The sequence below is a fragment of the Choloepus didactylus genome, chromosome 8 (assembly GCF_015220235.1).
Source record: "Choloepus didactylus isolate mChoDid1 chromosome 8, mChoDid1.pri, whole genome shotgun sequence".
In the NCBI taxonomy this organism is placed as follows: domain Eukaryota; kingdom Metazoa; phylum Chordata; class Mammalia; order Pilosa; family Megalonychidae; genus Choloepus; species Choloepus didactylus.
The window spans coordinates 24,858,709-24,883,001 of record NC_051314.1 but is presented as its reverse complement, the minus strand read 5'-3'; the positions used below and the strand labels follow the sequence as shown (position 1 = coordinate 24,883,001).

Genomic DNA, 24,293 nt, shown 5'->3' with positions numbered 1-24,293 from the left:
TGTAATGTGTTATTTGTCTGTGGTTTACTTTTATGTCTGTATCTGGTTTGGATGTCAAAGTTATGCTGGCCTCATAAAATAAATTGAGCAGTGTTCCCTTTTCATTCCCCTTCTGTTTTCTGGAAGTCATTCAGAACTGGTACAACTGCTTCCTTATATGTTTTTTAGAATCACTAGTGAAGCCATCTGGGCCTCGAGTTTCCTTTATTTGAAGTTATTATCTGTATTGATAACTCCTCTTTCATTCCTGATATTGTAAATCTCTTTTTCTTGACTAGAGGTTTATCTATTTTAACTAGCTTTTATTTTAATTCATTTCCTCTAATTGTTTTTTTTGTTTGTTTCATTGATTTCTCCTCTTAGGTATATTACGTGTTTCTTTTAAATTAGTTGAGTCTTGTTTTATGAATCAGAATATGGTTGAGCTTGGCAAATATTTGATGCACTCTTGAAAAGAATGAATGTATATTCAATTTGGTTACGTGGCATGTTCTGTGAAGCAATTAGGTCATATTGAAGCTTTTGTTTCATATATTTTAAGTGCATAAACATTTAGAATTATTATCATCTTGATGTATTGACCCCTTTATGATCATCCTATGTCTTACTTTATCCCTGCTAATAATCTCTGTTCTGAAATTCTTTATCTAATAATAATTTTCTTTGAATTATTATTTGTATGGTATATTTTTTTCCACTTGTTTGCTTTTTACTGTTTGATCTGTCTTTATATTTAAAATCGGCTTTTTGTAGACAGCATATAGATGGATCTTGCTTTTTTAAGAACCCAATCTGATAATGTCTGCTCTTAAATTGAGTATTTAGACCTTTTATAGTTAATATGATTAGTAATACGTTTGGATTTAAATCTACTGTCTTGTCACTTGTTTTCTTATTTGTCTCATCTGTTCTTTGTTCCTATTTTCATCTTTTTTTACCTTTTATGGATTGAGCTTTTTCTTTTTTTTTAAATACAGTTTTATTGAGATATATTCACATACCATACAGTCATCCATGGTGTACAATCAGCTGTTCACAGTACCATCATATAGTTGTACATTCATCACCCCAGTCTATTTTTGAACATTTTCCTTACATCAGAAAGAATCAGAAGAATAAAAAATAAAGGTAAAAAAGAACACCCAAATCATCCCCCCATCCCACCCTATTTTTCATTTAGGTTTTGTCCCCATTTTTCTACTCATCCATCCATACACTAGATAAAGGGAGTGTGATCCACAAGGTTTTCACAACCACACTGTCACCCCTTGTAATCATCATTGTTATACAATCGTCTTCTAGAGTCAAGGCTACTGGGTTGAAGTTTGGTAGTTTCAGGTATTTACTTCTAGCTATTCCAAAACATTAAAACTTAAAGAGTGTTATCTATATGGTGTGTAAGAATGTCCACCAGTGTGACCTCTCAACTCCATTTGAAATCTCTCAGCCACTGAAACTTTATTTTGTTTCATTTTGCATCCCCTTTTTGGTCAAGAAGGTGTTCTCAGTCCCACAAATGCCAGGTCTAGATTCATCCCTGGAAGTCATATCCTGCATTGCCAGGGAGATTTACACCCCTGGGAGTCAGGTCCCACTTAGGGGGGAGAGCAGTGGGATCACCTGCCAAGGTGGCTTAGTTAGAGAGATAGGGCCACATCTGAGCAACAAAGAGGCACTCGGGGAGACTCTTAGGCACAGTTATAAGCAGGTTTAGCCTCTCCTTGCAGTAACAAGCTTCATAGGGCCAGCCCCAAGACAGAGGGCTCAGCATATCAAGCTGTCAGTCCCCAATATTTGTGAGAACATCAGCAACAATCCAGGTGAGGAAGTCCCACACCTCCGCATCCTCTCCCAGCTCCTCAGGGAGGCCCTGCATGTATATTTTTATTCTTTGCCCAAATTACTTTGGGATGTGTTGCTATTTCACTCTAACCTATACAGACCTACCATATCTCACTTCCTATTCAAAGTTCCATGTAATTGTGGTATTTGAACAGACTGACTGTAGAAGTTATAAATATTGTTTAGAAAATATAGATCCTACACCAAATGTACATCTCTTCCCTTGGTCTCACGTGGAAGTTGAAGTTTTAACACAGTCAGTTTCAACCTTTACCCTTTGGCCCAGTTTGCCCTAGTCTTAACCAGATCTGCTTCATTCATATCTCTATTTGAATTCTGGGCTCTTTTTCAGTTTTTTTTTTTTTTTTTTAACAGTTGCTGTATGCATTAATACTGACATTCATATCTGCCAAGCTCTAGCTCTCAGTTTCAGGTGTCACACAGATACCCAGTGTTCCAGAGACCAATCAGGTTATACACAAAGGGATCAACATCTCAGAGTTAGGAGATAGCCATTACAGTTCAGGAATAGATTTGACTGCTATAAGAGCTTACAATCTGGGGACTCTTACAATGATCGTTTGGCTGTGCTCTAAGATTCAATTTTGAGTTTACACATCGTAGTTTGTCCATATTGGAGAGACATTATAGTGTTTGCCTTTGTTTCTGGCATACTTCACTCAAAATGCTGTCTACAGGAACCATTCACCTTGTTGCGTGTCTCACAACTTCACTCCTTCTCGTGGTTGTTCAATATTCCATTTATGCATACACCACAGGACACCATTCTGTTCCTGAGTCAGTATCTCCTTAGGCCACCTCCACCCACTGCAAACCATGAACACTGCCTCCATAAACACCAGTGTGCAAATGTCCATTCATGTCTGTGTTCTCAGATCTTCCGAGTACATACCCCATAATGAGGTTGCAGGATCTTACGGCCCCCACATACTTAGCTTCTTGTGGAACTACCACAGTGACCTCCAGAAAGGCTACACCATTCTGCCTCCTCATCAACAGTAAATAGGTACATCCCTCTCTCCATGTTTTCTGCAGCACTTTTGCCCCTATTTATATTTTTTCCTACAGTTTCATAGAGATATATTCACATAACATATGAGTTTTTTTCTTTTTTAATGATTCCATTTTATTTCCATTCTTGGCTCTTCTGTAGCTCTTTGGTTTTTATTTTTTTTTAATGGTTTTTCTGGGATTTGCAATCTGTATCTTTAAATAATTGCAATTTACCCTCAAGTAAAACTATACCACTTCAGATACATCTTAAGAACCATATAAACAGTGTCTAACCATTTCTACTCTTTCCTTTTGCTGTTGTTGTATTACAAATGTTATAAACGCTGGGATACATTGTTTTTATTTTCACATTAAACAGTTAATCATCTTTTAAAGTGATTCAAAAATTGGAGGAGCAATATCTTTTATGTGAATCCACATTTCCATCTGATAACATTTTCTGCCTGAAAAACTTGAAGAGTTCTCAGGTGCATGTCTGCTCACGGTGATTCTCTCAGCTTTTGTGTTTCTTAAAAAAAAAAAAATGCTTACTTGCTTTCATGTTTTGGAAGATATTTTTGCTAGGTCAAGAATTCTAGATTTTATATTGTTTCAATACTTTAATGATATTGCTTATTGCCTTCTGGTTGGGTAGATCCTGAAGAGAAATGTGCTGTCATTTTTATGTTCCCTTGTATGAAACAACTTTCCTCCTGCTCCCTAGCTGCTCCTAAGATTTTCTTTTTCTTTTTTAACAATTTGATCATTGTGTGCCTTAGTGTGCTTTTCTTTATATTTATTTATTCTGCTTGTAGTTTCTTGAGATTCCTGGACTTAACGGGTTATAATTTTCATTAAGTTTGAAAATTTTTTAGCTTTTGAGTTATTTTTTTTCTACCCACTCCTTCTTTCTCTCCCTTCCCCCAGGCCTCCAGTAAAACAAATGCAGATAGCTTGGTGTTATCTCACAGGCCTCTGATGCTCTCTCTGTTCAATTTTTTTTTTCCCATACCCTTTCTGTGATTCATTTTTCTATAGTGTCTATTGCTGTATCTTAAAGATCACTGACATTTTCTTCTGCAGTGTCTATTGTGCTGTTAATTCCATTCATTGTAGTTTGCATTTCAAATACTGTTTGTTTCATCTTTACAAGCTTCATTTAAAAAAAAATCATGTTTTCTACCTTCTTAAGTATATGGAACATATTTGTAATAGCTCTCTTAATGTCATTGTCTGCTAATTCCATCATCTCTTTCTATAGCCGTTTCTGTTGACTGGTTTTTCACTTGGTATTGGTTCACATGTTCTTGCTCCTTTTCCTGTCTTACTTCTGAATGGGCGTGGACATTATAAATTTTACATTGACTTTGTTTTGGTAGGCCATTAAGCTACATGAGATAAGTTTCATCCTTTTGTAACTGGCTTTAAAAAAAAAAAAAAAAACTTTCTACTCTGGAATACTTTCAAACTTACAGGACAGTTACAAAAACAATACAAACCCCATTCAGAGAACTCAAGCATACCCTATACCCCCAGATATCCTAATCCACCAACTTTTAACATTTTACCATACTTGCCATATCGATTTCTCTATCTGTCAATCTTTCAGGTCCTCTATCTGCTGCCTTTAGAACTGGGACCAAGGATCCACACTGGGAGTATGGGCTCTGTGCTGAGCCAGTGAAGGGTGGAGGTGGGGTTGAGGGCCAGAGAGCACCAGGAGAGCTTGTCACTTCTAAGTAACATTTTTTTTTTTCTTTGATTTGGTGCTCTCTCTGTTACTGCAATTCTTGAACTGTTTTCTGGAGGTTTGAGAAAAATTTTTCTGCCAGTTCTTGCTGTTCGTACAAATCCAAAGCATCTTATTCTGCCGTCTCATCAGGGCAGGGTCTGCAACTTGCTTTTAAGCTTTTTTAAGGTGGTCAACAGCAACCTTTCTTTTGTTTAGGGACCTTTAGTCACAGTACTAAATTGATGCCTGTATTAGTTAGGGTTCTCTAGGGAAACAGAATCAACAAGTGATATCTATAAATAAAAGATTTTATGAAAGTGTCTCATGCAACCATGGGGATGCACGAGTCCAAATTCCATAGGGCAGGCAGTGAACTGGCAACTCCGATGAAGGTGTTTGATAAACTCCTCAGGAAACACTTTGCTGGCTAGCCAAAGAGGAAGTGAAGGTCCTCTCTCTCACTTCCTTAAAAGTCTTCAGCTGATTGGATTAAATCCCGCTGATTGAATTCTCTCATTGTGGAAGACACACCGTTTGTTGATGTAATCAGTTACAGGTGCAGTCAGTTGACTGGTGATTTAATAAACCAGCCGTCTGGTTTATTAACCAGTCACAAATGTCCTTGCAGTAACAGTTAGGACAGTGCTTGCTTGACCAGACACGTGGACACCATGACCTGGCCAAGTTGACACATAAACCTAACCATTTCAATGCCTTTTCGTGGACTCTACCCTGTTACTTTTGTATTAAAATTCTTTCTACTCTGGTTTTCGGGAATAGTGACTATTTTCAGTCCATTGTTAGCTCTCTTCATTTTTGGGCTTACTACTTCCTTTCCTCACCCATGACTGGTTTCCTCTCACACATACACAGATCAGTACTTAGCCACAATTTCAAGAGGCAATTTCTGCAGATCTCAGGAGCTCTGTTTGTACAGCTCCTTCCTCTGGGCTCTGCAACTTTGAGCTACCTTGGTTTTCTGGAATATAATCTCTGTCTCCATAATTCAAAAAGAGAACTCTTGTTTGGATTCACCGTCCTTGCATTGATGCCTAATAGTGGCTCCAAGGCAGTAAATTGCTGGAGCAATAATCGTTGGTCCCACCTCGTTTGTTCCCGTTCTCTCAGGGATCACAGTCCTGCACTGCCTGTTTCCCTATGTCTGCAAACTGTTGCTTCGTATTTTACCTGGTTTTCAGCTTATACAAAGCAGGAAGGTTAATCTGTTCCCTGAAACTACATTATAGCAAGCGGGTGTGTGCCATTACTTTTGAATCAAAGAATTCCAAGGATTTATGTTCTTCTTAGAGAAAAATGATTCAATTTTATTGTTTCTGGAGGGAGGCACATTTTAAAGATTTCACCCTTCGTTTTAAGAGAGTGAGGATGGCATTTCTCATGTTTTAAATACAGAATGTTACTTAGGCTTACCTCAATGTACAAATGTGACTGCTAGGTTTTTACAAGATAGCATTTAAAAATACATTTTGTATTTGCAAAATACATTTTCACAGTTCACAAGAACATATTAAAGTTTTTGAGAAATCTGATAGTAGAGAAACCTGTTCATTTGCTTAATTCAGCATTTTACAAACTTGTTTGATTCCAGAACCTTTTTGTTATCTACACCTACTTACTAACATCATGAAATATGCTCAGGAAATACTGTCATAAGCCTTAAACCACACCCCCACCCCCTCCCCATGATCTTCATTACTATTTTAATAGTTCCATAACATTACACTGAGAGTATGTAATATAGAACCGTTTCCCTCTTACTGGGATTTTAAAGCCACTTCCAGAATTGCCGTTATTGTTGAGTGCTATGTATCAATTTATTTTCTTCTTATTCATTTCTAAAAGTAAGATTATTGGGCCAAAAAATGTAAAATATTTTTGCAGCTCTTAGTATCCATTGCCTTATTGATTTTACAAAGACGCTTATTAACTTTTTTCACTATAATATATGAGAGTACCAGCGTTGGGGTACACTCACCAGCACTGAGTATTTTTTTTCAGCTCCTTTGCTGAGGGGAGAAAAGTATGTCATCATTGGTAACATCAATTGGTAGATGGATAGAGAAGCCACACAAATCATTTATTCGTAACCAGTTCTACCATACTTCAAACTTCTACAAAAACTTTATCACATAAGTTAATGGTTATCAGTATAGTAGTTTAATATCTGGGACTGGGACTTTTCATGCTTTTAGTAGAAATTTCTGAGTCTGCTTCCCTTCCAATTTTGAACCTTTTTGGAAGTATACCTTTTTTTGAGTTCTAATTTGGCCCAGAATAACTATGTCCCTCCATCATTTTGAAACAGTGTGACTATGAAAATGTTCCAACAACTGTATTTACTCCATTGGAATATGGTGCTTGTGGCCTTTCTGAGGAGAAAGCTGTGGAGAAATTCGGGGAAGAAAATATTGAGGTAAGTCCTGTCTTTCCTTTTTACTCAACTATTCTAATTTACTGCGCTTTTTTTTTAAGTTTTATAAGTAATATCTAGTTTCAGACAAGTTGAAAAATAGTACAAAGAACTTCCATGTACCTATTATCCAGATTCATGTATTAACATTTTATATTTGCTTTATACTTTTCTTATTTTCTTTCTGTATCTGTGTGTGTATATTTTTTCCTGAACCATTTGAGAATTAGTTGAATGCCCCTTCACCCCAAATACTTGTGTTAATATTTCCATGTACTTTTTAAAAACCATATTTATTGGTTTCTTTCTGTTTTTAATATTGTTGGAAATCAGGCATATATAGAAAAATACAAACAACAAAATTAAAAGTTTATATTTCTACTGCCCTGATCATTAGTAATAGACTTGTTTTTTCTAGTATTAACCTTCTAATTTATACCAACTTTGCCAAGGAAAAGGCACATGAAATAAACTATTTGTATATACACCAATAATGCTCTACGAAGGAACTGCTATTTTAAATCATACTGGAAAAAGGTTTCCAGTAAAACCTTTTAAAAAAACGGATCTGTGCATTGGAGGCAATTTTATGATATAAAAACCTTTTTCAAATCTCTTACAATCTTTTTCTTTATTGTATGTATTGGTAGTAGCATGTAATAGCTTGGTCTGTTAGGAATATATTATTTTTTTTTTCTGGCTATAAAAATAATGTCTGGTCATTATAGAAAGTTTGAGCAATTAGGAAAACATGAAGAAGGAAATTTTAAGTAATTCATGAAGCGATAACTGCTGTTAACATTTTGGGTGTTTCCTGCCAATCTCCCCTGCACCCCCCACCCAATAATTGCTGTAATTGTTCCTGGCAACTCATGTGTTTCTTGCCCTAAGTTGTTATTCCTATAACGTAAGTCTTGAGTTTGTTTTTTAATGCCAAGATACCTAGTAATTACATGGCTTTTTTTTCTCTTATTTGCTTTGTTGTTATTTATTACTTGAGGTTTGCTTTTTTGAGAGTTGAGTTCTAATTAAAGGGTGAGCTTATAGTGTAAGGGCCTGACAACAAGAACTTTAAGGACATTTACCTTTAGACCAGATTTCTGTGTAATCCATGAATTTATTATTTTAAGAAAAGTTTAATTGTTAAAGAGCATCCACTGTCTTTGTACCATACCTAGTGTTTGACAAGCATACTGCTTAAGATAATGGGTCTAAATTGTGCTTATATATTCTTAGGTTTACCATAGTTACTATTGGCCATTGGAGTGGACGATTCCATCAAGAGATAACAACAAATGTTATGCAAAAATAATCTGTAATATCAACGACAATGTAAGTGAAATTCTCATTTAATCCTTTCCAGTAATTTTATTTTGATTTTAATGTGTAGCTCTATTTTCATCACGTACTACACATTGTGTGCCTTTAGTATTTTCCCTGTCTCCCCAGCTGCAAAGAAATGATCAGAGGTCAATAACCATGACCTCACCTCTTACGTTTCCTCTCATCTTAACTGACATAATTACTAGGTAGGCAGTCAAAACTACTGAGTGATTGAACCAAAGGGACAGCTTGACAGCTGTATGTGTTAATGTTTATAAAAGGGGGGAAATGAAGTCATCCACTATCTTAAAGTGATGAACAACAAAAAAACATGAGTAATACAAGTTTGTGTCCTATGCAGCTGACACAAGTTGTAGTAGGAAAAGCTCTTAATTGGATTCTGATATACGATTACATGTAACAGCTGGTAACTGAAGGTCTGTGGGCAAACTTCTTGACCTCAGAGTTTGTTCCTTTACTATGAAATAAAGGATTGAATAAGTCATTGTTTTTCAAACTTTTCTGACTGCTGCCAACACAGTAAGATATACACTTTACATTATAACCTAGGATACATCTGTGTTCATATGTACACTTTTAAGTTTTATATCAAATCTGAAGAGAACTGGTATTTTTAACTTAGCTGGGACATTACCTCCAGGTTCTTTATTTTTAAAAAATTACTGTCAGTAAAAATATAAATGGTAAAGAACCCATATGTTAGAAGCCTAAACTCTTTAATTTTTTTTATCTTGGGATTTCAGTATAATCAAGCCATGTGACCCCATTTGAGAAACTACTGCTCTAGACAGTGGCTGAGCTGCAGGTTGCTTTTTGCAGAACCTAGAGTTTTAGTAAAAACTTTCCTGGATCCTCTGAAAAAAGACCATCATAGATGATTTAATAAATTAACATACTAGTATAACCCACCCATAGTGAGCTATATAGGTTACTCAAAGAATGGTTTTATGTAGACTTTTGTTTTCTTGGCAGACAGTTTTATTAAAGGATTAAAGGTTCATTTGTGTTACTATGTATTAGTTATCATTCTGGTGTAGACAAAAGGAAAAAGTCAGATGTCCTCCTTGGCAATCTGTTACCTACCTCTAGATGGGAGATAGGTAGCAATCAATGAAGCCTGAACAGTTTTCTTCATACCAAACAAATCCATTTTACCATATACAGGTTTTTTTGTCCTTTTCTCACTGTTTTCTGTCATTTGTTAAAACAAATGGCATTGCTTATATAAGGAGAAAAATAATTGTCACTACCAATAATCCCATCTTAATGAAAATAGTTGAGGTCATAAGTAGGGCAATATTACTCTTTTTAATTATTTTCATAGACAAAGATAGTAGAGAACATAAATACTTGTCATTCTTTTGTCATGAGCAATCTGGTGCAAAAGCATTCTTCGTTTTGAGTCAATCACTTGGCTTCACGGTGTCTAAATGTCCTTGGTTTTAAATAGTACTTAGAATGCTTATTATAAGCAAGGCTTTTATTCCTTTTGTGTCCTTTTTTTTATTCTTTAAAATAAATATTTAAAATATACAGAAAGATAGGGATTCAATGAATGTTAACACTTTGTCATATTTGCTTCAGAGCTTTTGTCCTGTAAGAAATAAAACATCACCGATGCAGTTTATAATAGCATACATTATTCATTACATTTACTTACTATGTGCCAGACACTACTTAGAGGTCTGCATATATTAACTTATTTAATCCTTACACAATCACAAGATATTTGCTATTGCATCTCCATTTTATGGATGAGAAAACTGAAGCATCTGGAAGTAATTGTGCCCAAATTACTTGCCTAGTTAATGGTACAGCTGGAATTCTATCACAGGCAATGTTGCTTCTGTGCTATTAACCATCATTTTAGGCTGTTGTATCTTGCATATTCCTCCTTTTCAACCCTATTCACTTCACTGCTTCCCGCCCACCAGAGGCAATACTGTTTTAAAGTTGGAATGACTCTGCTATTCATATTTTTATATGTGTGTCACCTATTTATGTATCCATGGACTTTATATAGTATTTTGTGGTTTGAGTGGCATCCTCAGTACATAACATTCTGCAACTTGTTTTATCTCATTTTTTTTTTAGATCTTTCCGTATTATTACATTTAAATCAAATGTAGATGATTTGTAGTAGTTCATCCTACAGATCTACTTTAATTTATTTAACCGTACCCTTAACCCCTGATTGCTGGAGTGAATAATGTAAGAGTCCAAAATGGAATATATCACAGTACTTTGGCAGCTGAATGACCTGCCTGATTGTTTTCCATTGAGTGATTGAATTTTAAACAAGGCTCTGCAGCCCGCAGCCTGAGTTGCCTCACCTGATATGAGGACATTGGACTAGATAATCTAGCTCATTCAGAGCCTGCTGTGAAAGTCGGTCAACCCAACAGCATAATGCAGCAGATTTCTCTGCCCTTGACAGAATCTGAGTTTGGGATTTAGAATTTATCCAAAATAATTTCACACACACAGGTATTTCAGACTTGCCAAATACTTTCCTTTTGCTTTAAAAAATGGTTTCCAGTTGCAAGGGTCTTAACAGTTTAATTGTACTGTCAATTCCCAAAATCTTATCTAAAATGATTTTTGTAAAAATTTTTGAATGGCTGCTCTTCAAGCATTAGAACTATCACAGATAGTTTACCTGGAGCTTTGAGACAACCAAATAGAGGACACGAAGACCTGTTTTCCAGAACACTTTGTTGCTTAACAGGCTGTGAACATTTTTGCTTTCATGGTTTTCCTCATCAGCACTTGTAGCAGGCTTTTGTCTCTTCCTTTTTGCTTAAGTTGAACACCAGGCTCTCTGTATTGGCCCAGGTGTGGTGGTGGTGGGTCTTTTTCTAAGCAACTTTAGTGGCTTCTCTTTTTAGCTATCTTTGAGATGTGCTTTTTAAAATCCCAACTGGAGAAATATTCCAGGCTATGTAGGGAGAAAAAAAATCATCTTAATTATGTTATTTTCTTTTTTATCTTAGGAACGTGTTGTGGGCTTCCATGTACTGGGTCCAAATGCTGGAGAAGTTACACAGGGTTTTGCAGCTGCGCTGAAGTGTGGCATGACCAAAAAGCAGCTGGATAGCACAATCGGAATCCACCCTGTCTGTGCAGAGGTGGGTTACCAGCTCTTTCACAGCTCTGTTTAGTAAATGCTCTTCACCTGTCTGCTAAATGGCATACCTAGGGCTCTGAATCTAGCCTTCTTTCTGCTGAACATGAGCTACTTCTGTGTTTCCTTATAGGTTATCAGTTATTGAGAATATCTCAAAATAAAGCATTGTCTCTAGAAATGATTTTTCCTCTTTCAAATATATATTGCTTCCAGAGTGAACTATACACTTCTGTAAGGCTATTAAATGTAAAAATGATGAGTATGATTCATAGCAATGTATCTTAAAATTTATCACATCTCCTAAATTATTTTCATGGCAATTGGTTAATAATTCCATTCAGACCCAGAAAGAGCTTCAATCCTAGTTATCCCTGAGCTACCTCCAGACTAAATGATGCTTTCAGCCTCTATGGCTTTTGGTATCAAAGAATTAGATTTGAAAGTGATGCTTTTAAAACATCCAGCAAATGACAGTAGAACTGGAAATTGACATCCTTGGTTTCTGGGCATTAGTGTTTCTTCACTCTTGTCAGTGATCATCCAAGAGTTGACTGTCATGATACTCTGTACATAGGTGGTAAACCAAAAATGCATCTATGTTAGAAATACAGGTTAGGAGGAGACATCTCATATTACACAAACGTGTATATGGAGTTGAAAATTCCAGATATTATTTTGATACCCTAGTCAGTGGTTTCCAGGGGTATACATTGTGCTTCAAAACACACATACACACACATGTGCACATTCACACCGGATTTCGTTGAACAACTTGTTAACTACTTGGCTCTTGTCTTGATTGCCTGGTGCAACAAATGTCAGCTTCAAGATCTGAAAAAAAATGTATTTGCTTCCTTTAGTTCCACCTTCTCTTCTCTGTGTTTAGGGTTTGTGTCCTCTATATTACTATACAGCTGGTTAGGATGGAAGCATAAAATAGTAACGTGTTTAGAAATCAAGGCTGCTGCTATTCTTGTGCAGAAAATAAAGCTGAGCTTTAAAAAACTGTAACGTAAAAATTGAAGCATCTACGTTGAAGCTCTTAAAGAATGTGTGATTTATCTTTTATTCAGTGTAATGACCAAGACTACTTGCATGGGGAGGAAGCCAATTCAGTTTTTTTCAAAAGCACTTAGTGGTTGTGTTTAAAACTTCAGATGTTAATCCATGTTATTTACAAGCTACAACAATCATCCCAGATATGGACAAATGAAAAGATAATTTCCCATCTTGCATATAAGAGTTATAGATTTTTGTCTGAATTAGCTCTCAGTGGACTGGTTGAAAGAAAAACTGCTACTTGCTTAACTCCTACCATGTAATCTTGGAAGTTGTATTGTGACCCAGTAGTAGTTAGAGTACTGCAACATCTGGCCAGGATCACTTCCAATAGCCAGAAATGTATGGTGAAGAGGCACAACATCTTGTAGCTCCTGCCCGCTGGAAAGTCAGCCAAAGTTCTGGCATACCTGAAGCACTTGGGAACTTCTTCTGTCATTTGCCACTGTGCATCTCCATCTATTGATTCTCTTATGACTCTGAAGCTCAGAGGCTGACTATTCCAGTGTTTTGGTAATCAGTGGATTTTTTTTTTTAAGCTGCTGACAAATGAGATAAAAATTGGGTGGTACTTCACTCTGTGAATGTGTTTGTTGTGCACTGTGTGCATAGCACCGTACCAGCCACTGAGGTTGCAGCAGTGATTTAAGATGAGCTCAGGAGCTGGGGAGGCAGATGAGTGAGGTGCCTGTTACAGTGCAGCGTGATGCATTGTAGGATCGTGGTAAATATGAAGTGCTGGGGATATCCGAGTGGCACCTCCACGGTCTTTGGGGTGGTGATCCTGGGCAAAGTGATTCAGGAAAGAGTGAGTTTTTGCCTAAAATTAGAAGAATCAATTGGAATTAGCCAGTAAGAGGGAATGCTATACAAAAGGAACTGAAAGACCCTCAATATTGCTGCGGCTTGAATAATTTAGAGAGAGGTAAAAAAAAAATTGTGCTGGAGAAATAGGCCGGAAGATATTTTTACTTTATCCTTGGAGCTTTGGGATTTCACTGAAAGGTGTAAAGCAGGGGAGTAACATGATCAGGTATGTTGTCCAGAGAAACCACTCTGGCTACAGTGTGGAAAATGCACCAAGGGAGGCAAATCAGGATGCAAATCCAGTTACTTAGGTGTTACAGCAGACAAGAGAGAGATGATGGTGATACCCCAAACTGGTGTAGTGGCAGTGGAACTCAAGAGAAGTTGATGTATTTGAGAGAGAATTAGGAGACAGACTTGATAGTACTTGCCCACTGATTGGAAATGTAAAAGGGGAAGATTTGAGAATGGTTCACGTTCAAGGAAGTATCATAGAACTAGTTCGAGGGGAGAAACAAGGAAATAGTGCTGACATGTATGAGGTCTTACTGTGTGCGCCAGGCACTCTGCTTTCCACGTATTAACTTTGTCCTTAGAAGAACACCATAAAGGAGGCGGGAGTAGCATTATTTGACAGATAAGGAAAATAACTTGAGGGCAGAGAGTTTGAGTAACTTGCCTACAGTTACCCATTTTGGAAGTGGCAGAACCGGGATTCAAACCCAGGTAGTTTGGCTCCAGAGCATCACACTGTACAAATGATATTCCACTTCTACAGACCTTCCTGCAGTCTTTGGCATAGAATTAAAAGATTGGAAGTGATTTCTTGGTGGTAGCACAAGTGTATATTGGAGACACAGATCTCGGTTATAGTCTCACTCAGCAAATTCTTAACAGTGAAACCTGGTCATATCACTCAAGTTTTCAGAAGCTTAGTCTCCACATTAAATAAAATAGGGATAATATGTCTTAACTCCATAGGGTGGATTAGAAATGCTGTGCATAAAGCATCTCAGAGTTCCCAACCTTTAGTAGATGATCAATAACTGCCTCTGTTAGCTACTTTTTTCCCCAGGGTCTTTCATGGTAGAAAAGGTAGCTTGTCTTAAAAGGTCATCACGGTATTTTCAATGGGGGTGAAAAAGCTCTTCAGATAATTTTTCCCCCCTCCATTGTTGTAAAATACTTGCTTGAAACTAGATTTTGAAAGGCTTCCTGATTCAACTATGAAAACATTTTTGGTGGAATCAAAGTAAAATTTGATAGGAAATTTTTAGGGACTTCTCTGTGCCAAGTGCTGGGTTCTGGCTTGGATTGTAATTGGATTTGCTGCCTCACCTGCTGTTTTTTTTTAGTGTCCAGCCATATACTGTAGAAGGGTACCACTCAATATGTGATCCACAGACTGTTTCTGGTCCCAAATTAGAAACTTTAGAAGTAATTTGACAGTGTCTGATCTAGAAATAAAAATTGGGGTTGTATTTTGCATGTCTTTTTAAATTTCATTTTTCTAGTAAATTTTTATTGAATTTCATAAATGTCAGTCCATTGGATGGATTAGAAACAGTGTTCAGAAATAGCTGGGGCTCCTGCATCAACTGTGGTTGGCTTCTGGAATGAATCATTGAATGAACTAGTTTGTATCAATTTGGTAAAATGAATTGAGCAATTGAGAGCAGTCTGTGGCTCTGAGGAGTATTTGTTCACAGAAGTTGACAAATTCCTCTGTTGAGACTTTGGTCTTTGGAGCAAAATAATTTCCAAAGGGTTTCCTGCTGGAATTGATCTAAGATGAGGAGAGACTACTCTTGTTTTGGTATAGATATGAGAGGGAATCTTAAAGCCTGGAACACAGTAATACATTAGCATTATTCAGTGAGGAGATAGTACGGTGATAATTTATTCTGGACATCTGAGCAGCAATAATTGAAATAGAGAACTGATTACCCATAATTTGGAGTTGTAATTTCAACTAATCAAGTTGTTTGTAGGGGGAACATAATAGCTTGAGAGGAAAAAACATTTGAAAAGACCCCTTTGAAATGTCTTTAGAATGAATTTTTAGTGCTGAACATCAAAAGTTTTTTTTCCACTTCTTTTTAATAGTCCATGTAATAATGACAGTCTTAAGAAGAGAGGCTTGTGAGGCTGGTTGGTGTTGGCTCAGAGATGACTATATGAGGTGAAAGCATTCAGTGCTCTTGACCTATCGTAAATGCTCCATGTATTAGGAGATGAGAAGATAAAAGTGCAGCCTGCATGCTCTTTTTTTAAAATGTGTGTTTTTTTTTTGAAAATTCTAAAGCAGCTGCAAATGAAAACTTTGTAAAATATTTCATTTAGTCTGATTAACAATGGCAGTTTGGTTTCCCCCATCTTTTAAATATGAATGTACTTCATCGGAATAAGAGAAATAGATAAGAACTCTTTGCTAGCTGCTTTCATTTTTGATAAATTTAATTTTTTATCCAAATTTATACATTCTGTTTTCTATATTAATTTCTGAGAAGCAGAACTTACTTAAGCTGGAAAAATTCATAAATCTGAAATTTTTATAAATATATTCTCTGGCTCTTTATTTTTCTTCCTTTTTAAAAATAGAAATGAAAGTATGTTTGATATTTTAAGTTGCCCATAATATTATCATCCTAACACAGCTTATTTTCATTACTGCTTATTGTCCTCTTGTGTCCACAGCCATAAATTTTTTAAACAAAGGAGTTTTATTGCTTTTCATGAATTGTACTACTGATGACATTGTAAATTAGTACAATTCATCAGCATTGAATTTAAGAGCACTAATGAAAATGTTTCAAAATTTGGTGTAAATATATTTTTCCTATAATTATAAAAAGTGTAAAAAGTATAATTATTTCAAGGATTTTATATAGCTTTGCTCACAAGGATGAATCTCCTTTCTTACAATTATTATTATTAATTTTTGAATGTGAATTGTGTATTTTCTTCTGGGTTCATATTTTAAATGTTGAAGCTACTAGTCATTAGTACTTGGGTCTGAATTTTTTGAGGTACTGGTGGTGTATTGGTTTAAAGGAGGAAAAAAGACTGTCACTGCTGTTCAGGCTAAGCTCTAGGGCTAAAAAAATAGACCAAGGGCTTTTTTCAGTATTTTCTCCTTTTACACTATAGTGTTTTTCCCTTTTGTTCAAAAATTTCTTTAATGCTGGTTCCTGTTGCTTTGATCTGTGTAAGTCAAAGGAGCCTATCACAGTAGTTGAGTCAAAGGATTTAAGACATGAAATAAGGTAGTATTAGGGTTAAGATTAGGGGAGTCTGGATTTGGCAGAAAAAGACACAAAATAAATATGACTTAATTATTGATTACATGTCAGCAGTAAAGGAGATAGAAGAATTAATTCTAAATGTGTGTTCTGGGCAGCTAGATGGTGGTGATGCCACTCACAGGAAGGAAGAGGAATAGAGAGAAGGTAAAGGGTTCCCTATGACTTGCTTAGTTTGAAGTATCGGCTAAGAAGCGGTGTTTGTTAGGTCTTGTTGGTGTATGGTTCAGGAGAGACACAGTGGCTGGAGAGATTGAGAACTCATCTATCAACAGGGAGTAGTTGACTGAATGAGACCACTATGAGAGTATCTAAAAGGGAGAGAATATGGGCAGTGGTAATATTTGGGCAGCACATTGGGTTAAGGACAGCTAGTCCAGGGGGTTGCAACCACCCCAAGGGCTGGGAGAAATCAGTATTTCGGCATACCTCTATGCCATGGCACACTACATTTAAGGCAGCTGGAAAAATACAGCAAAGAAAATGGGAAGATACACATGGGAAGCGAACAGGAAAGGGTGCTCTCTTGTTTAAAAGGGAGGTGAGATCAACAACAAGAAATGCTGCTGAGGGGTTGTATAAAATGAAAATGGAAACGTGCTCTCTGGATTTGGCAATCAGAAAGTTATTTACTAATGAACTAAAGGAGTGTTGGCAGTGAAATAGTGGGATGGATGAAAGACGAAAGGCAGATTTCAATGGAATGAGGAATAAAAATAGACCATAAATAGAAACAGCTCAGGATTTTGGCTGTGAAGAGGACCAGAGAGGTTGGTAATAGAGGTGACCCTAAGATTGAGGGAAAGTTGTTTTAAGATGAACTCAATTAGCGCCTTTTTAAAAGCTAAGAAGAAAGAACCAATAGAAAAGGTTAAGAATAAAGGGGGTGATTTACAAAACCGGAACAGTGAGCCAGAGATCCAAAGCTCAGTGTGGCAGGAGGAGGGCATGCCTCTAGTGTAAGGGAAGGCGGGGTTCTCAAGGGCAGAGCACTGGCAGGTGAGTGATATTGGACTGTTTCCTTTTGTAGGATAAGGTGCCATCATCACCTCAGATTTTATTTTTCTGAAAATGTTTTTATTTTGCAGTCTTAGAAGAATTTTTTTTGGGCTATAGAATTCTAGGTTGACAGATTTTTTTTTCTTTCCATACTTTGAATTTGTGCTGAACACCTGAGTTTTGTTGTCTTCCTTTAAAAAGTACCAAGTTTTTTTGTGGCATACAGTTAATTTCCTTGCTGATCAATTTGCTCCTTTTGAAACTTGTTTCTAAGCTTTTTTAGAGTGGTCTTGAGTAGCCTTGACTCCAGGGCTGGTGGTGTTTGGCCCTGCTCCTCAGGCATGGCTGTCTGGGGTCTCTGCTGAGTGCTGCTGCTGATGCTCAGTGAGGCTCTTGACTCTAGTTGGTTGGAACTGGAACATCTCCCAATCCTGTGTGTGCTCTGCTAGTTCTGCTTACAGCTCCCTGGGGCCTGTGCTTTCCTGGCCTCGGGGTCCTGACTCCTCAGCAAGCGCAGCTTAGAATTCAGCCAAAGAGACTCTAGAGGTACCTGTATGCAGATTTCTGGAGCTCTTCTGGGTGGCTCTCTCCTTCAGGTATGCGGACCCGCAAATTCCTGCCTCCTCAGCCTCCCTACTCTCCAGTTTGTCTCAGGTCAGTGAGATGTGTATGTATTCCTTAGCTTTTCCCTCCCTGCTTCATGGTCTGGTATATGCCTCCAGGTAGAAAGCCAGGCCTGTTGAAGACTCACCTTGTTTCTTTCCCTTCTTTGGGGAATCATAGTGTACTGCCTCTTGTCCAGTGTCTAAAATAGTTTTTTCATATATTTTGTCCAGTTTTCTGGTTTAAAGTGGAGAGATAATGTGGTCCCAATTACTCCATCATGGCCAGGAATAGAAATCAGTTTTTTAATGTAGAAGTATTTTTAGAAAATCTTTTCTGTGGGTTTCCTGTTTGGTGAAACTGCAAAGATAAGTAATTGATCATTAGTTTACCATGCAGTAGACTTCTGGGCTTTTGATTTTGCCTACAGTGATATTCTATCAAGAAATTCCAGTATGTAGTCTATAGACAGTCTGCATTAGAATCACTTAGGACTTATCTTAGTTTGCCAGGGCTGCCTTAATGAAGCACACAAACTGTTGGATGGCTTAAACAGCAGAAGTGTATCACCTCACAGTTCTGGAGGCTAGAAGGCAGAAATCTGTAGGGGAGAATACTTCCTTGCCTTTTACTAGCTTCTGCTGGGTTACCGGCACTCCTTGGACATCAGTCTCTGCCTCAGTTGTTGCATGGTGTTCTCCCCTCTGTGTCCAATTCTCCCTTTCTTAGACGATCACCATCATATTGGATTAGGGCCCACCCTAGTCCAGTTCAGCCTCATCTCAACCTAACATCTTCAAAGACCCTATTTCCAAGTAAGGTCACATTTATAGGACCAGGGGTTAGGACTTGAGCATGTCTTTTTGGGAGCCACAGTTAATGCATTTTTGCTGAAATGAGATTCCTGGGCTGTACCCTAGATCTGCTAAATTAGAATCGTTATCATTCCTGTGCATTTTAATCAGTGTTAACAGGTGTTGGTTAGTTAGTTTGAAAACCATTCCTTTTATGTATAGGTAATGTTGAGCAGTAGCAAATAGAAGCTGTCTAAAGCTGCTACAGCTCTAAAGAGTCCACAACCACTAAATGTTTGCAAGTGTGTGAAACAAGAACTCATTAGTCATTGAAAACGAGAGTACCAGCTGGCACAGGCACCTTGGAAATCCAGTAAGTTGTAGCTGCTCTCCAACCTAGCAGTTGTACTTCTGGTTCTGTGTGTGTAGCGATATGCTGGAATGTCATAGTAGCGCATTACAAATAGCAGAACATTGCAAAACTATCGGGAATAGACTGGATGGCCAGCAAAAGAAGCCTGGATATGTAATTCCTAACATATATATTCAGTAGTCATTGAATATTATGAAAAATGGAAGAGTTAGAGCTATGTTATCTGCATGGGTGAATTGCAGAAATATACAGTATTGTAATCACATTTCTGCTAATAAAGTACTTCATTAGATGTAACCTAATTTTTTTCTCTTTCACCTTGGTTTTAAAACATTTTTTTTTACCTTTTATATCTGTAGAGGATATAGAAAATATCCTTGGTCATATTAATTCTCTGTTTTAGTCATTTAAATAATCACCTGAATCAATCTTAATATGTAAGGTGTTCTCTAAACTTCTCTCAGGTTTTTGAAAATGTTGTGCTTTCTCCTCCTCTGCAGATATTCACAACCCTGTCGGTGACCAAACGCTCTGGGGGAAGCATCCTCCAGACTGGCTGCTGAGGTTAAGCCCTGGTGTGGGTGCTGTTGCCAAGACTCCCAGCCACTGATTTGTTTCCTTGCCCAAATCCAAGGGGAAGTTTTCAGGAAGTTTGTTGGGCTCTTGGCCCCTTACCGCCATCCAAGGTCCCCTTGGATCTCCTGGGTAGGAGGTGGTGAATAGAAGGAAGTCAGCATCACACCGGGGTCACCTTAATGGACTTGAAACTGATGTTTGGCAGTGCATCTTTGGGATGCGTCCATGATGTCACCGGCCTCAAGCCCGTGGGGGTGGGCAGTGATGGAACAGCTGTCGAGTCAGTTTTAGCATGATCTTTCCTTTGTGTGGTTTACTTTACTCTCATTGTTAAGCTTTCTGAAATTGATTATTTTTTCTTTTTTCTCAATGGTATTAATGATAATAGAGATGAAAAATGTCAGCAGTCAATTTTTATCCAAAAGCAAGTTCTGGCTAGAGCATCCAAATAAGGAAACTTGTTGCATGTAGGGAGTGCTTTGGGTTCACTTGGGGGGGTTACATAGGCTCATCCCATGAAGGAGTTCTGTTCTCCTATGTGCTTCCCAGAATTCAAATATACTTTTCACTTTAGTAACCCTGGTTAGCAATGTCTCTTTTAATGAGTTATTTGTCCCCAAAAAAGTAAATCTATTATTGGCCCCAGCCCAAGTTTGTCCCCATTAGCGACATCACTGATGATGATGATGATGATTTTAAGTTCTGTTAGGAAGGGAAATGATTACCTATTTGAATCAATACTCCATTGCAAAGGTAGAGCCGTATAGAACATGTTCACTTGGTAATCTGTGATTTCCACCATTATTCATCATGGAGGCAGATTATACCTCAAATGGGGTAAAAGAGTAAATGTCTTACATTGTTTAGTTCATCGTGAGTTAGTCTAAGTGAACTGAATTCTTTTATATTGGAAAACTTGTCCAAAACTGTTTTTTGATAGCTTTAAGCTAAAAGCACAGAATGTCACAGCTTTTTCATGTGTGTTATGTATTTATCCCTTCCTAAGAACCACTTTCACAGGAAAATAGTTGTTTTCCATACTTAGGATTTAATCTTTTGTCGTAATTATTTTGTTAAGGAAGTTGTTAGTATCAGAAGTTATTATTTTTTTTAACACACGTGGATGTGAAGGATTTTCATTTAAAAACCAAACGATTTTTATTGTTTCTGTTAAGTAAACAACTATACCTGGAAGAATTTTTGGTAGATGTGTTTATGCACTATTAGCATTCCAACTTGTATTATTGCAGAGGTATTAACCCCTTAGTGTTATACATTTGTGTAAATGTCCTCACTAAGGATTATTTTTAGGCTGTCTTTTCTCACTGTATACGTTCAGTTTTGAATATGTGCTGTGGATATCAGGCTCCCACCATCCTCTCTCACCTCAACCCCCCATTTCTCAGCCATGTCACTGAGTGGTTGTTTCAAAGTACATTTCTGGGCCACTTCAGGAACTCATGCATCTGCCTGGTGTTTAGTCAGCAGAGCACCTGGCCCTGTCCCACAAGGCTCTGCCTTGCTTCCTCCTCTCGTTTGGTTATGTGAAGAAAATGGGGAAAAGATAAAAGTAGAAGGGAATCAAGGCAGTTGACTGCGTTAAGTTTTATTTATTTTTTTAAATTATTTTTTCTACCAAGGCTGCCAATCCCTGAAATTAGAACAAGGGGTAGTGTGAGATGATTGTGCCTAATCATGTTGTGATTCTCTTTCTTACTGGGATAAAATGTTTCACTTCCACTTACGGTTTAAAAAAAAAAGGATTATAGTCTTTAGACTTGTCCTGTTTAGATTCTATAATTGCCAGTGTACTGAAACTTATACTAAATTCTATGTATTTTTGTTACAATTCTTCTGAAAAACAATGTGAAACATTAAAAGGTATTAATATCATCCTGTGTCCCTTCTTATTAAATGATGCCTGGGGACTCTTTGCATGAGTACCAAATCGACTTCAGAAAAGGTTTCATAATGAAGAACCAGCTGCTGAGTAAGCCTCAGTGGTGCTGTGAGGCCTGGTTGGTATCTATCTGCTGAAGTTTACATTTCAGAGGTACTGGCTTTTCAAATTCAGTTTTTCAACATCTCCTGATTTGACCAGTCAGCCTGGTCTTTAGGGTGGCAATAACACTCCATTAAACCTCACTCTGGGAGACCCAGCACTTGCACATACATGATGGCATATCTTGGTTATTTCCCCATGCAGCATGTGAGGGTCTGTAAGCCTGCCTTCTCTGGACTGGAGCAGTCTTTGGATATAGACTGGTTCACGGTCATCCCTATTTCCCAGGCTCCTGGCAGTGCCAGGCATATAGTAAGTATTTAATAAATGTCGATTGTCATGCTCAGATTAATCATTCACATGCACTTAATTTTCTTATGCATTGTTAAACAGAAATTCCTATTTTGTGTTAATCCTTACCAAAAATATATTTCCTTTCTGTCCTTAGTAATTGCAGAGTCCTAATAATAACAGCTAACTTTTGAGTGTTTACTACAGCATGTGCCACTACTGTACTCGACACAAATTGGCTACTTAATCCTTACAACAACCCTATAAAAAAGGTGCTCTTCTTTTATAGATGGTGAAACAGCCCTGAGGTGTGAGTCACCTGCTTATGTCTTCAGAACTAGTTAGTGATGCAACAGTTTTGAATCCAGAGCTAGGTCTGTGACTTCAAAGCCCAGCCTCTTAGCGACCTGCCATCACTGCCTCCTATTCACCTTTGACAAATGGGAGCTTTCAAGGCAGCTGAGTCAGTTTGGGGACTTAGCATTTTTTTACATGCCATTGAGCAGTGCTGTGTGCATAGTTAATAAATGCCTTGTCTGAGATATTTTAATGCTTTTCCTAACTGTTCTTTGCACTGCCAGTTTTATTCCAGCTGCAGCCATGATTTTAGTGCTAAAAATTCCCTTGTCTCAAGCCCTCAGGATCTTCCCAAGGCCTATAAATAAGGACCATAGTCTTGACCAGAGAGCCCATCACCTGCTACTTGGATGTCTGCTTTCACTTGCCCCTTGTGGCCACACCTGCTTTCTGTCCCCAAATAGATGCCACCCCTGTTTCCCTGAAGGTCACTGCTGTAATGGGCCTTGTGCCAGTTTTGGTGTATTATTGTCCCCCAAAATGCCATGTTCTTTGATTCAGTCATGTGGGAATAGATGTATTAGTGCTGATTAGGTTGGAATCCTTTGACTGAGTGTTTCCATGGAGATGTGAATCAACTGTGAGTGAAATGTTTAGATTATTTCCATGGGGATATGGACCCCACTCATTCAGGGTAGGTCTTGATTTAATCACTGGAGTTCTATAAAAGAGCTCACAAACAGAAGGACGTCAGAGCAGCTGAGAGGGACATTTTGGAGATGGCCGTTGAAAGCAGACTTTTGCTGATGCTTTTGAGATACTAGCCCAGAGTTTGCTCTGGAGAAGTTGAGAGAGGACAAAACCTCCCAAGAGCAACATTTTGAAGAATGCACAGAAGCCGAGAGAGGAGCTGGAACACAGCCCGGGATCAGCAGATGCCAGCCACATGCCTCCCCAGCTAACAGAGGTTTTCTGGACACCATTGGCCTTCCCTTGGTGAAGGTATACTCGTGCTGACACCTTAGCTTGGACGCTTCCATGGCCTTCAGACTGTAAATTTGTAACCAAAATAAACCCCCTTTTTAAAAGCCAATCCATTTCTGGTATTTTGCATAATGGCAGCATTAGCAAACCGGAACAGGCCTCTAGCTAGGATTCTCTCTACCTATACTCCATGGTACTCTATATTTTCTCCATAGCACTTGGAATTACTCTGCATGGAGACCAGTATATGCATACGTCTCATCACCAGACGTGTAGCTCTCCTGGAGAAACCTCTTTGGTGAAGGACAGGCAGGTTTTAGATCCATAAAAAGGAGGGTGGGAAAAGGATGTTCTGGGCACACAACGTGATAAGCTGGAAGGATACAGTCCAGGTTTGGGGCTTGAGTATGTGGAAAGAGAAAATGAAAGGTAGAGGAGAGTAGTAAAGGGCCCAAATGCAAGGCCAGTGCTTTAGAAGGTCATTCTGTGGGCAGCAGGGAACAGAGAAAGAACACAGCTGTAAGGCTGGGACTAGGGTGCAGCAAGTAAGACATCCAGGCACAAAATTCAAGGAGGCATGTGCTCGCAGTATCCTGTAAGTGTAGCATCAGCCCTTGAAACACCCAGAGGGTTAAATTTTGTTCCCAAGGCACCACACTTGCCTCACCCTAGACCAGCCCTGAAAGACTAATATGCAGCTGAGCTTTGGGCAAATT

General features: G+C 37.9%; 1 protein-coding gene across 6 annotated transcripts in view; it reads left to right on the top strand.

Moving 5' to 3' along the window:
* Positions 1-21,896, top strand: part of TXNRD1 (thioredoxin reductase 1) — a 155,317-nt gene extending 133,421 nt beyond the window's left edge. For all 6 annotated transcript variants that reach the window (XM_037848323.1, XM_037848322.1, XM_037848320.1 and 3 more), the window contains 4 exons: positions 6,915-7,022; positions 8,256-8,351; positions 11,357-11,491; positions 19,928-21,896. In XM_037848323.1, the coding sequence (XP_037704251.1) occupies positions 6,915-7,022; positions 8,256-8,351; positions 11,357-11,491; positions 19,928-19,990 (402 nt within the window). In that variant the 3' untranslated portion in view covers positions 19,991-21,896. The remainder of the gene's footprint in view (positions 1-6,914; positions 7,023-8,255; positions 8,352-11,356; positions 11,492-19,927) is intronic.
* The last annotated feature ends 2,397 nt before the right edge of the window (positions 21,897-24,293 follow it).